The sequence below is a fragment of the Vidua macroura genome, chromosome 7, assembly GCF_024509145.1.
Source record: "Vidua macroura isolate BioBank_ID:100142 chromosome 7, ASM2450914v1, whole genome shotgun sequence".
In the NCBI taxonomy this organism is placed as follows: Eukaryota; Metazoa; Chordata; class Aves; order Passeriformes; family Viduidae; genus Vidua; species Vidua macroura.
The window spans coordinates 18,260,430-18,273,961 of NC_071577.1; the positions used below are offsets into that span (position 1 = coordinate 18,260,430).

The window sequence follows — 13,532 nt, forward strand, 5'->3', positions numbered from 1 at the left end:
TGGTTAAAAGAAAATTCAATTGTAGCTTCCACCATAGAGGAATGTTTTTGTCTTTCAGTTTTTCATATGTATTGTTTTGAAGTACTAGCAAATGGAAGCCATTTTTCACACCTGAAACTCTTAAACAAATGCAGCAACATTTCACAGTCACATTTCCGCAGTGGCAGACAAGAGGCCAGACCCAGAGCACATAATACTACACAAGTGACCCACAGCAGCATGAGAGAAGCCTCCTGCTTTCAGAAGCCTCAGCGTACCAAGCAAAATTTGAATTATCCTTCTTTTAACTGAAAATTGCCAAGTCATTTCGGAGCACAAAGGCAAATATCAATTACCCACCTTGCTCCACAGCTGAGCAGTTGCTGACCTCAAGCTCATTCAACAACACACATTAACAAAGCTGGGATGGATACATACGGGCTGGCTGCTTGTAAACAAGGGCACAACATGAATTGCTGAATGATCAGAAATAACTCATACAACTACACAGAAGTGAAATTTCCTCTTTAAGCCATTGGAGACTCATAGGTCACTCTCATTTTTAAATGCTGCCTCAACGCAGCTGAAACACAAGCAAACGCCGAGAGATGCCCAGGGACGCACCGCTGCACCTCAGGGCTCCCCGTTCTCCCAGCCCTGGAACAAGGAGTCCCCGCAGGCCCCCTCCGAGGGGCTACCACATGCAGCTTCATCTTGGCCCAGGGAGGGGGGCCCTCGCTGCTCTGCCATCACCTCCGAGCCTCCTGGACCACCCGGCTTCCTCAAGGCACCCTGTTCAGCCACGAGCGGCCCCACCACCGACCTGTGTCCCTGACCCGCACTAGCCGTCGGCTCCAAGCCCACGTGCTACTGCCAATACGCGGCCATGGAGGCAAAGCCATCACCAGCATCCTCATAAGCGTGTGCTCTTACCTGGCGGAGCAGTGCCGGCCGGGCCCTGCCCTGCCCGCTGAGGTCGGCAGCGCTGTCTGTGGCGAGCCGCGGCTCCGGGGCCGCAGCCGCCCTTCACACGGCCCGGAGCCGGGCAGGAATCGCTACCGTCCCCCGGGCCTGGCACCAGGACACAGCTCAGACCTGTTGTTGTCATTAGCATGGGGAGCATCGGTGGGAAAGGGCCAAACAGCCTTTCAGACTGCAGCGATTTTTGATCTCCTTCTCCTTTGTTTAACCACCCCTCGCTGGAGGAAAGAGCTGTGCCCCGGTGGCTGCCAGGACGGGGCAGGTGTGTGTGGCAACGCGTGCCAGGGCCAAGGCGGGTGACATTTGCTCGGGCAGGGCTGGAAATCACGTGAAGGACAAAGCTGCCTCTTTCAGGACGAGAGTACACACAGCCAGAGCAAGAAAAGTGTATTTGGAATAAAATGGCAGGAGTCTGCAGATGCAAAAAACTAAAACAGCCCTTTTGAGGCAACTAAATTTTCCGTGTGTCAGACACCCACACAGCCCAGCCTGGCAGGAGATCAGCAAACCTCTGCTGTCTCGGCACGACTCCCCACCTTCCTGTGAAGTCGGCACACACAAACATCCTGTTTCTGAAGAGTTTATGTGCAAGCCACGAGCAAATCCCATCCTTCAGACTCACAGTAGAAGCACAACATCACACTTATGACGTGAGATGCCAAGATTCAACATGGAACATGCAGCTCTGCACGCAGTGGGGAAGAGATGCAAACACAAATGCTTCTGGACACAAGTCCCCGTGTTCATAAAGCTGCTTGGCTCCCTCTCAGGGAATCTGCATTTAACTCCAGTGACGGGTTCTTGTGCTCTGGCTGCTGGTCTTGCTCATTGCTACAGCGTCCCTGCAATTGCTAACTCGTCACTAATGTGGCATTCACACGGTTGCCTACCCAACTACTCACCGCTGGTTTTAACTTTGCTCTGACTGGTCTACAGCTGTAGCATATCAGCACGCAGCTTTAAACAAAAGAAAACTAAAGTGACCCTACTGCTCTTCTTTCTGCGTTTGTTTTTGGAAGGGAGAATCAGCCTATGTTTTCTGCAAGAGCAACAAGGAAAATTTTGGTTTTAGTAATGTAAATCATGCAGTGACAGAGGTGAGGATGAAGGACCCAAAGCACTGAAGCATGGCTGAGCAGGCAGCCCACAAAGGCTCAACTGTAAACACCTACTCAAGCCCTAATATGCACGGGAGTCTTCCATGAACTACTGAAAAGAACAGGAAATAAAATTATGTTTTATTCATGTGTGTAGAGCAGCACACAGGTCTACAAACAAAGAGATAGTGATTCCCTCTCATCAGCCTTAAAAAAGTACTAAATTGTAACCAAGGCAGCAGATTTGTTACCATCTGAAATTTATCATTTCTCTGTAGCAACCAGGTCCCTTCTGCCTGGCTGTTGCTGCCAGATGTTCATTTCACTGTAATTTAGCCCTACACACAAGACACTGGCTTGCACTGCCCCTGCTCTGTTTTCCTCATTAGCAATTCTCTTTGCTTCCAGGTCATGATTTCATTAGCAGTAAGTCATGCAACAGCCAGGTGAAGTTGTACAAAGAAGTTTTTATTAAACGTGCTGGTGGGCTGTGCTGCCTGCTGAAGCTTTGCAGAGGGACAGCCTCTGTGTTCCAGGGTGTGATACTAAACCTCTGCACTGCACAGGAGTAAGGACCTTCTTGAGATCCTTTCTCCACTGCCCCTTGGGCAGCTGTCACCTCATCTCCTCCTCCTGAAACAGTAAACCCGGCACCCTCAGCCACAAGCTGGGTAACAATAGGGACGTACTTCACCCTTCTAAAGCTACAGCGACGTCCTCCAACATCTTTTCTCTTTAGCATTGTCTCTCCCTTTTCACAGCTTCTTTTTGTTCTCTGCAGACTGTTTTTAATGATGTGCTTTAAAGGGATCTCACCTCTTTAAGAGAAGGCTACCAATCATCATCCCTAACTTTGAGTCACTTCTGCATGAATAAACTGAGCTCCGATGAGCACAATTTCAAGGAAGCCAGCGGCTTTTATTCTTCATCTTCCTGCACTAGAATGTGCTAACCTGTAAAACTGAGCACAACGGAATATATGGTATAACACAGTTACAAGCCTGAACAGAGAAAGACAAAAATCTTCATTTTTAAATGAAAATCTTAATAAAGCAAAAAACAAAACAAAACAAACAAAAAAAAAAAAAAAAAACCAAACCAAACCAAACCAAAACAAAAAACCAAAAAAAAAAAAAAAAACCAAAAAAAAAAAACCAACCTTGACTGAAAGAACAGTGTTGCCCTGTACTTCTAGAAGCAACAGCACTAAGAAAGTAAATTTGTCTTGCGGCTTACCCACTTACCAAAGTATTGCATTCAGCTCACCCACATCTTGCTTTCTAACATTAGCCAGATTTACTTTCCTTAATAACCAGCTTTTATGGCCTCATCTCTAGATGTATTTACCCAGCTGCTATGTATTTGCTAGGTGAGCATGTGTGTCACTTCATGTTTCAGAAGGGTTTTTAAGCCTCGCCTCTGGGCAGTCAGGATTTCCTGCTCTGCGGCGGCAGGAACAGAGCGAGACAGGAAACAGTGCTGCTGCCACGGGCTGTGAGGGAGGAAGGTCAGCGGCTGGGTTTGTACCTTCTCATTACTACCACAGCCTCAGGACTGAGTCTAGTCAAGAATTGAACTTACCAAATTGCCCTTTTATGCTGAACTGAAAGCATAAAGTGTTTTCAACTTAATTTGAGTAGGTAACATCAGTGATATTCCTTGTCTTTAAAATACTTTGGATATCGTGTTGCTGAGCCAGCACTGACTGATGCAATGGCAGTGCCAGATGATATCCACATGCTCAGTGTCCCTGTCACTCGTGGGAATAGAGCCAAGCCCTTCCAGCAGCCTGAAATGGGAGCAGTTGTATCATGACCCTGTCTGGAGACCATCCATTTTATATTTCGCTGTACAGAAGCATTGTGGGAAGTCAGCCACGCTCAGACAAACGAGATGATATTGAACAGCAGAGTTGGGACAATCATTTTACATTCTTCATAATTAAAAATAGTTTTAAAGTATAATTTTTAAACAAAAACATTTTTAAATTTATTTCCTATTTTGATCTGAAGTTTTAGAAGCATCAACTTAAACTTTACATGATTAGAGTCACATCACTGAATTTTGTCCATCATCTTTCAGCGCACACACAAATCCTCTGCTGTGGTCAACACTTCTGTTTTATCCTTTAGAAAGCTGCTATGATACTTTACAGTACTACAACAAATACATTACTGTAAAAGCTTCTATGATGCCCATTTTGGGGGGAGGCAGTACTACATTACTACTACTGTGAAGCTGGGAACAGGCAGAGTGCTACTCAGATATCAATGTTATACTGGAAATTATGAACAGTCAATTGAAATTTAGATTTATTCTGAATCAAAATGAAAGATTCATAAAGTTTCCCATACAAAGATCAATGCTTTGTTTTTCCAAAGTGCAAAAACAAATTCATAAATGAAACATTTCACAGCATTTCAGTAAAGGTACATATTATTGCAATTTGTATTGTTAAATAGTGCAAATAACAGTACAATTTAAAATATTGTAGCCCCATTTTTGAAATGGAATCCTTAATTTCAAACTGACAGCACTAGTATTTTTCAGAGACAGCACAGCAAACATGTTTGAACAGTATTTTTGACCACCTCTGCGCTTTGAGCAAAGCAGACCTTAAAGCTGACACTGAAAAAAGCAGCCGCCTGCCAATTCTGGTCTCCACAGAGAGACTGAGGAAAGACATCAATTTATGTTAAAGGTAATGTGGAATTCAAAGTCAGTGTTGGGACTATAAAAGCATAAATAGTGAGCCTATAGTATTTACACAGCTGTGAGTTCAGATCCAACTTTTTATAAAATTTATGTATTTTAAACAAAGAGGATACTGATGGGGTCTAGCTGTCATCCTGAGACAAGTATATCATCATCTAAAATCTCCTTCAGATTGAGACTCACTGGATCCAAGTAAAAATACTGCAGTATGATGCTGTTAATAGAAGGAAAACACAAATAAAATGCTTGATGACAAGGTAGTCTCCTTCCTGTGAGCAAGCACACACACACACAAAAAAAAAAATGGATCCTATTGAGCGATTGTCATAGTTTGACAAGGTGAACCATGTCATTAGTTCTTCTGTCCCCTGCATACTATGACTTTTGCAGGTTTTGTGCAATGTGTTAAGACTGAGTAACGGTGCTAACACAGGACAATGCAACATTTCTTTAAAGCAACATGTGATTTCAGCCAGTTTCATTTAAAAGGCACAAAGCCTTTATAGCAATGATGCAGGTAACTGAGAAATACTGCTTCTGCTCACACATGATGCATTGCTGCACACAGAACTTCAACAGATTCCAGGACCTGTAACAAGGAGGTTACATGAGAGATGAGCACAGCAGTAGGAAATTATATACCTATTGCAACAGCTTAATACAACAGGGCTTTGAAATATGGGGAAGCTAAGTAAGATGAGGTCTGCTTCTGTATTATATTGAAAGAGCTTTCAAATAGCAGCTGAACATGGTCCCCCATCCTGCTCTCACCAAAGAAGTAAAATTCTGAACCAAATAGCCTGGTGTTGTTTTGCCCTTCCTTCCATGAAATTCTCTCTTTCTTGTTGTGTTTTACATGAGACACAAAAGCAGAGCTCCTATTAGCATACATTTGTAAATTCAGTCTGTTCTCTCCAAGCATGTGCCAAAGCTTTTCTAATAGTTTTCCTTAGGTAAGAGTTCATCACCAAATTAATATGACAAGTTAGTAGAACATATTTGTTTAGTTTCATCACAAAAAACACATAGTGGTTTAGGCTGATTTTCTTTTTATTAATAATATAAGGTTCTGTAATCTCTTAACATTACAACTGAAGCTTTACAGTTAATCTCACACTAAAATGACAAACACTGTTTGGCTTTATTTTCAGAAAATTAAATTACAACCTTGATAAACGTACATTTCCAAGACTAAGAAGCAATTTGTGTTTTCTGGATTTCAGTGCTAACGCATCCCTGCCTTTGAAATTGGTTTCAGTTAATTAACATTGCTACGGAAGAACTATTTGGCCTGGCCTCTGTTAACAGCTGTAAGGCAAAGATGACATCTCTAACTTAACCATTATAATGCAAGTCAAATCAAGACACGTTTTTCTTTGACTATAAGATTTAGATCCTGGCTCAGCTTTTAACAGATTTGCTTCTTTTCTCTCCAAACTTTTATAAAGGTCTCTCTAATGTAAACATATTTTACAGTCAAGCCACAGTCACTCTCTGTACCTTTCTTCCTTCAAAGGGAGCACAAACTGTGTAATTGGAAGTCATTACAAGCTTAATTAAAACTGCTTGAAACTTATATATGGCCAAAATACTCAAGCAAATGCAAAAGTTGTGTTATGCACTAGCACTTCTAATCTGCATGGATCAAACTCCATCTCTGAACAGGCTGCAGCTGCAGGAGGGAAGTCCGTGGAAAGAAAGTACAGCATACAGAAGGAAGAGTGGTGGAAGACTACAGTATTAGAGACAGTAAGATTTTGTTTTAAATGGTGAATGGTCTCTATCTAGGTCTTCTGAACTTGCATTACACTTTTTTCTATTTTCATTAGCAATGAGAAATTAAAGACAGTAATACATATGTATGCAGTAATACAACTGCAGTTTCAACTAAGCTCTGACCAGTTCATAAGATAGTATTTAGGAAGACAGCAATATTCATTACATTTGGAGTTAATCTTTTCCTCAGCTATCCATTGACAGTGATTTCGGCCCCTTGTAGCCTGTTATTTCACCTTCCCATAGGACAATTGATATACAGTAAAAATCTTTACTGCGTTTTAAATCACTTCAGAAGTCAGTGGCTATTTAAAGGTTAGAGAGTGTAAGGAGATTTTACCTGTGTACTTACAACAAAAAAAGGATGAGGAAACCATAGTCAGAAAATTAAAAAATGGGAAGGATGTTGCAGAGCTGTGTTGTACTGTAGTCAAAATCTTAAGAGATCAGTATTACTAAGCTATGACTAGCACAGTTCTACTCTGTGCTGTCATTCTGCAAAAAAGCTTCACATGCTTTCCTTCAAAATTAATTCTTCATAGTTACACAAACTTTCATTGAGGCACATAAACACCCTTCATATTTACCAGCTCTTAGAAAAGTCTCCACTGGGGAGTGACACAAGTCATCAGCAAGAGGCCAGCCATGGCCACGGAGTGCAGCTGAGGTGAGGAAGTCCCTGCACGGCCACGTGCAGATCCACTCCCCGAGACACCTTTGTGTACTTAAGGAACACTTAACCACAGTGCGAAGGCTCAGTTTCCTACAACAGACTACACCTACTGTTTTGGTTACTGCTGAAATACCAACTCTGGGGACAAGAAGACATAATCAATTTTTATACTGAGATGTTGTGAAATAAAGACCATTCAAAATAAATTCTGCTGCATTAAAACATCACATGAACATTCTGTCTTATGACCTGCAGATCATAAAAAAGTTTTCTTTAATTACCTTGACAGCATGCAGTTTAAAGTAATGGTTTGAGTGTCCATGTTTTTCAATCATTTGAACTGTAGCATTGAAATTAATCTCAGAACAAGTTCAGAGTTGTCTGATATGCAGTATTTTTCCAAGCATTTTATATTCTTTTTGGTATATTACCAATATGAAAGCTAATAGAGAGTATTCTAAAATAGTTTAAAAACAAAAATGCAATTTATCATTTTCTTCTCATTAAGGGCACACTACCAATACAAAAGGTGTCCAAACTGACACTATAGAGCTGTGAAGCAGGTGACTAGACAGTGTCCTCAAAGGACAATCTGTATTTTTTCTACCTTATGCATATACATTAATTATCAAAAAGTTGGATAATTTCCTTTAAGAAAGAACCCACCTTAAAAATGGATCATGAGTATTGACAAATATTTTGTTTATTTTACTGATTAAGATTCAAGTTTCAATGTAAAAATGCTAACTCTCACATGATACTGATCAAGAAAATATTTCATTTTCATAAAGTTCAATGGACAATTAAAATTGTGGCTACTTGTGAAGTAAATAAATGATTCATAAAGACCGTAGGAAACTGTACAAAACTTAAATGGGAAATCTCACTTCCAGGATGACAGTAGGTTGTCCATTTAAGCATTTTATTAAACTGTTGTGACTGTTTCAAAAGACAGTGCTGGGCAGTTTCATCTGAGTAACTGAAAAAGATATTTTGCATCTGTGCAAAACAAACAACAGGAACAAAACCCATACACACTAGGACTGAAGTACAGATGAACACAAAATTTTGTTACAAACCTGTTTTCAACATACAGTGAGAAATGTCCATTGTACAAAACTTAGTGACTGACCTACAATTAATTTAAGATTATCCCAGCAATGCAAATACAACTCAGAACAGCTAAATTGTGTAAGATTTTCCAGTAGTACTACAGTAAGAGATTACTGAATTTTTAGTAGTTTGACTTACACTGTCTCTTTTGATGAAAGCCTATATTTATACTCTAAGTATTTGCTGGTTACAAGTCTGTTACATACTTAATGCAGTACAGGGAGGTACTCCTTGGTGTTCTTTCATCTGTCTCTTAGCAGCTTTCCTTTAGCAAGAGGCTGGGCTGTGCAGCTGCTTCTGTAGAAAACACTGTTGTCAGTCTTTGTCCTCCTTGCAGGGGATCCTTTAAGTAAGAAACATCTGGCAGTATCCCGCACTGAAAATACTGTCAGCTGTGCTGCCTAGCCCAACTTGTAAACCCAAATTTGCATTTCCTGGTTAGTACTTTGTGCCCAGTAGATTGGAACTTTGTTAAGTAAAAGTCCATAAACATTAACAGTGATGTTTACACTTTATTGGGGGAAGGGGGTAGCAAAAATTAATGTAAGTTACTAGTTTTGAAAGTTTAGTCTATGTTATATTTGATTACTGGGATATCAATACAATGAAAGTGGAGGAATTTCAACAGTAATTTATAATTTTTAGTACATCAATTGTGCAGGGCTTTATAAAAGATTTTTGTTTCCAAAGATGTTATTGGGGTCCACATATTCTTTAACAGATCTCAGCATTCCCAAGCCAACATCAGAGATGCTCTCCTTCATCCAGCGCTTCCGCAATTTGCCTACTGGAAAAACAAAAACAAAGCATTTCAATATATGGCAGGATTCTAGGAGCCAATCAATCTTGTGACTATGAATGAATAAACACTGTGTGATAAATGCTTTTATTCAAAAATGAGAAATGTTTTGCTTTATTTGATTTATTGAGCCCACCAGACTATCAAGCTCATTAAGCTCAGCATACTCCCAGAGGAAGACTGTGTTCCACACTGTCTACTTCCTTTAGAAATGATGAAATTTAGATGAAGCTTAGGCTGAAATCACATGTTCTATTAAGACAAGGAATCAGTAGTAAGTTTTAAAAAGCCACAAACTAATTTTAAGTTGTAAACTGTAGAGATTACTAAAAAGCAGAACCCCGTATTTCTTGATTACTTTAAAGCGAAAACGTAACTCAATAATCCAGCTTAAACCAGTATTGGTTTAAATACTAAAAAACTGTTTCTATGAAGAAGGCTTAATATTTCATTTAAAAACTTCTATGCTGGCTGGTAATTGCTCAACGCCATTACACAAGAGCTTTGTTTCGCATATAAAAATGGCTATTCACAACATGTACCAAATACAAACAAAGCTGACACAATCTTTTAAAAACTCATTTCACTAAATTCTCACAATAGTCCTGTTAAATGGCCAAGTGTTCATATGCTAATTAACCAAATCATCAACTCTGATTAACAGATCATTCAAAACCGAGGACATTTTTTCCATTAAACACACTCTAGCATTAAACTTGCCAGCCTGAAACACAATCCATTTGTCAGTATGAAAAGACATAGTAAAGGTTTGAGAGATGGAAGCTTTAAGAGTATCTGAAGTTAAATTCAAGCTATCTTTTGTGCCCTGTTTCAGGGTAACCATCAAACTGTCATCAGAATAATAAATTACAGGGACACCTCTGGAGAACAGAGTATATTTGTTTATACCTTAAGGAAAATGAGCCAGTCACAATGCCAACAGAAAAGCAAATAATGTGAGACAGAGTGAAATTTGCAGTTTGCTAGAAAATGACTATTAGCAGCATGTGTGTCAAGATCAAAGATCACAAGTGAAGGACAAAAGAATTTGTACATTGTGTATATTGTGGTAGGAACCCTCGCTGTATTTTGCAGCCCCAGCTCAAGAAAGTATATTCACAGATGGAAATTCTGTCACTACAATGTGACTGTCTGAGCACAGTGACGTGGTCAAATTTTATCTCTTAAAACTTTAACACTACTACAAAACACCTGAATTGTGGATGTGGCTTGACCATCCCCTCAAGTCACTCACACTGGCTCTTACACAAGCAGCAGCTGAAGAACAGTCATTACTATTTTCAACTGTTATCTGTAATATAGTTTCAGTGAATGTGTTCTGTGGTTATGGATGTAATTGTCCTGAAAAGACTGCAAACAACTGCTCCAACAAGATGGAGCACATTAGAATCACAGCAGGATGCCCAACAGCTAGCATGCCTGCCTCTTTTACACCTCCAGTAATAATGCAATTCCACAAGGAACTGAACTACTGTCTGAGCAGCACCAAACAGTCGTTGCATATTTAATGAAGTCGCTCACCAAGTGCTGGAAAACAGAAGGTGCTTGGAGTGCATCATTAGTTCTGTCAAAGTGATAATTTACACATCTATCTTGTCAAATTTTCTATGGTTTATACTTTTGCAATAATAAATCTAACATACATCTGATTAGTGAACTGGAAACAAAAAAAGCTGTACTACAGTTACCAGTCCTTCACAAACATGCGCAACAAAAAGATTTTAACCCCTTGATGTTGATTCTCTGCTCCTACTGTTCATGTCAATGAAACATACATGGAGTTTTCAACTACTTAAGTTTTCACATTAGAGTTAAAAAGCTTTGAAACAATCTCTCCTAATTCTATGCTGGTCCATCAGATAAAATGGAAAACAGACAAAGTGAAGGAAAGGCTCTGTGAAAATGAGAGCAGCACTTAGAAAGGTCATTTATATATTGTTTCACTTCAAGTTAGTGCTGTGCTATACATTTTCTGGTGCTTCTCCTCCACAGGACAACCCAACGGCTTCAAGGATGAGAAGAGAAAAAGAGGAAGAAAATGCCATAATAGTTAAAGATGTTAGTGTGAACATAAAAATAATTCTAAGTAACAAAGTTGCTTACCTCCACTCTAAGCCTCGCTAAAGAACAGCTTTGTGCTCAAGGAAGCCTTAACTTCCCAGAAGTAAGATCTCAGTTAAGCCTGATCTTATTACAGACTACAGAAAACCAACTTCCCACTTCTAGCCTAGAGAAAGTAGACTTTTCAGTTTTAGCCCTACATGATGGCATTTATCTAGAACTGACAGGAGACAAAACTAGAATGCATACCAGAATCTACCACTTATAGGCCTTCAGCACAAGTTTTACAGGTGGCAAGTAGCCTGTTCCTGAGGTATGCTGAGCAGTCTAATAGTGCCTTAAAACATTCACTGCTAGGAAGCCAGAAACCTCCAATCTGAACCCCAGTCTATTACACTGAGAATAAACCCCACAGCATGGCAGGGAGCCTACTTCTCACAAGGTACTTCAGATCAGAAAGCCAAGGAGCTTGTTCAGTAGCAACTCCAAAGACAGTCCAACTCCAACTTTATTTTTAGGTTTTTAATCTATCATTCTAGTCCACATATGAAAGAAATATGTGAACTGGCTAAGTAACTTTTCCCCAGCTCTGATACATGCTGCTCCATGTTGGTTTCTCCATTGGAAAAGTTTGTCTTTCCACTGCCCTTTTTCACTTGCCCATCTTCGAAAATGCATCTGGATGGCTACAAAAAGTCTGGCTGCTAAAAATGGAGTGAACAAACAGCAGGCAGCAATTGGTTTCCTCACTTTTGGAATATGAAGTACCAGAGCACACATGAACACTTCTGTAAGAAAAAAATTCATGTAGCTGATTGATTCCAGGAATTACTTTACACCCATGCAGAACAGATTTATAGTACTGTGTGTTCCCAGTGGAAACAGATTCTGATGGCACTGCACATGGCTCTGGACTTCCTCTGCTCCAGCCCTTTCAATTTGAAGAGACAGTCACTGCGTAAGAACAGCTTTGCAAAAGGAGCAGCAGTGACAGGTCCTAAGAAGGATGAGGCTCATCCAGCTGTTGCCCTTCCTGAAGCTAGCTGTCCCTCTGGAGAGCAGCTCTCTGCCCTTATAGACTGCTTAACATGCTATTACTCTTCCAGGAGAATTCTGCAATACTGAGAAAGGTCGGTGTATTAATGTAAAACATGGCAGCACTGGGGTATATTGGACCAGTGTACACCAAGTCTACCGCATAATTAACACCACCACCACAACACTTTGCATATTTTCATTTGGTATCTTAACAGCTGAAATACTTTCAAGTTTGGTGTTGATTAATCAGGAGGTCCTTTCCTTTTTTCTTTTTTTTTTTTTGAAAAGGCACTGAAGATGACTATTCTGTTAAGACTTTCAACAGACCAAGGAGGAAAATACAACTGTGTTACTGTATAATTTCACATGAGGTTACTCCATGTCTAACAAATGTATCAGTTTAAACTCATTCTAATGAGTACAGCAAAAAATCTAGTATGCTTAACCTAAGGGTAGAAGACTTTTTTCCCCTCTGTAGAAGACAAAAGAATGTGTTCAACTCCCCCTCATGAAAGAACTTCATAATTTCAGATTTTGTAGCTTGTCGGAGTTAATTACTGCAGTGTATAACTTAAGCCACAGCCTCTTAATGCCAAAGAACTGCAATGTCAAACATGTAATTGAATGCAAACAAGGTGTAGGATTTGGTTTTTCCTTTATTTTGTTTTGGGGGTTTTGCTTTGGTTTTTAGTGTTGTGGGATTTTTTTCTTATTTTTTATTTTCCTATATAAGCTGCCATTGATACTACAGCTAAACCTATGCAGCATGGACTACCTGGTTAATCTTTATTCTAATCAGTTGTCTAGAAAGTAGAAGAAAATTAGTTCTATTATGTTAAGTGGCTAAATGGGGCTATTTTCCTCAACCCCACAATCTGGTAATTGTTTCCTTAAGTAACCAGTTGTAGTTAAAACAGTCCCTCAAAGGGAAGCAATGTATCATTACTTTTTACACTGTTCTTTAGTATTACATGGGTCCTTAAGTTGGTAATATGAAAGGGATCAAGTACAAATCCAACCTTCTTCCTTTCTGATGGTGCACCCCAAAGGGGTTATAGCTGTATTTATGCACCAGTCATACCTACTGGTACCTCCTCAGCACATTATTTCATCCGTACAAAAAAAGGCATGTTTGATAAAAGAAAAATTCAAGTTTGACACATCATATGGGTGTTTTAAGGGCTTGCCATAAATGATTAGAATAATTATTTATCTGAACTTAAGCTTTTATCTACAAGAAACTGTCATTCCTAATGTTGCTTTTTAAATGCTAAGTTTC

General features: G+C 39.7%; 1 protein-coding gene across 9 annotated transcripts in view; it reads right to left on the reverse strand.

Annotated features, from left to right (window-relative positions):
- Window positions 1–6,376: 6,376 nt before the first annotated feature.
- AGPS (alkylglycerone phosphate synthase) overlaps window positions 6,377–13,532 on the reverse strand; it is a 76,683-nt gene continuing 69,527 nt past the window's right edge. For all 9 annotated transcript variants that reach the window (XM_053981759.1, XM_053981760.1, XM_053981757.1 and 6 more), the window contains one exon: window positions 6,377–9,121. In XM_053981759.1, the coding sequence (XP_053837734.1) occupies window positions 9,000–9,121 (122 nt within the window). In that variant the 3' untranslated portion in view covers window positions 6,377–8,999. The remainder of the gene's footprint in view (window positions 9,122–13,532) is intronic.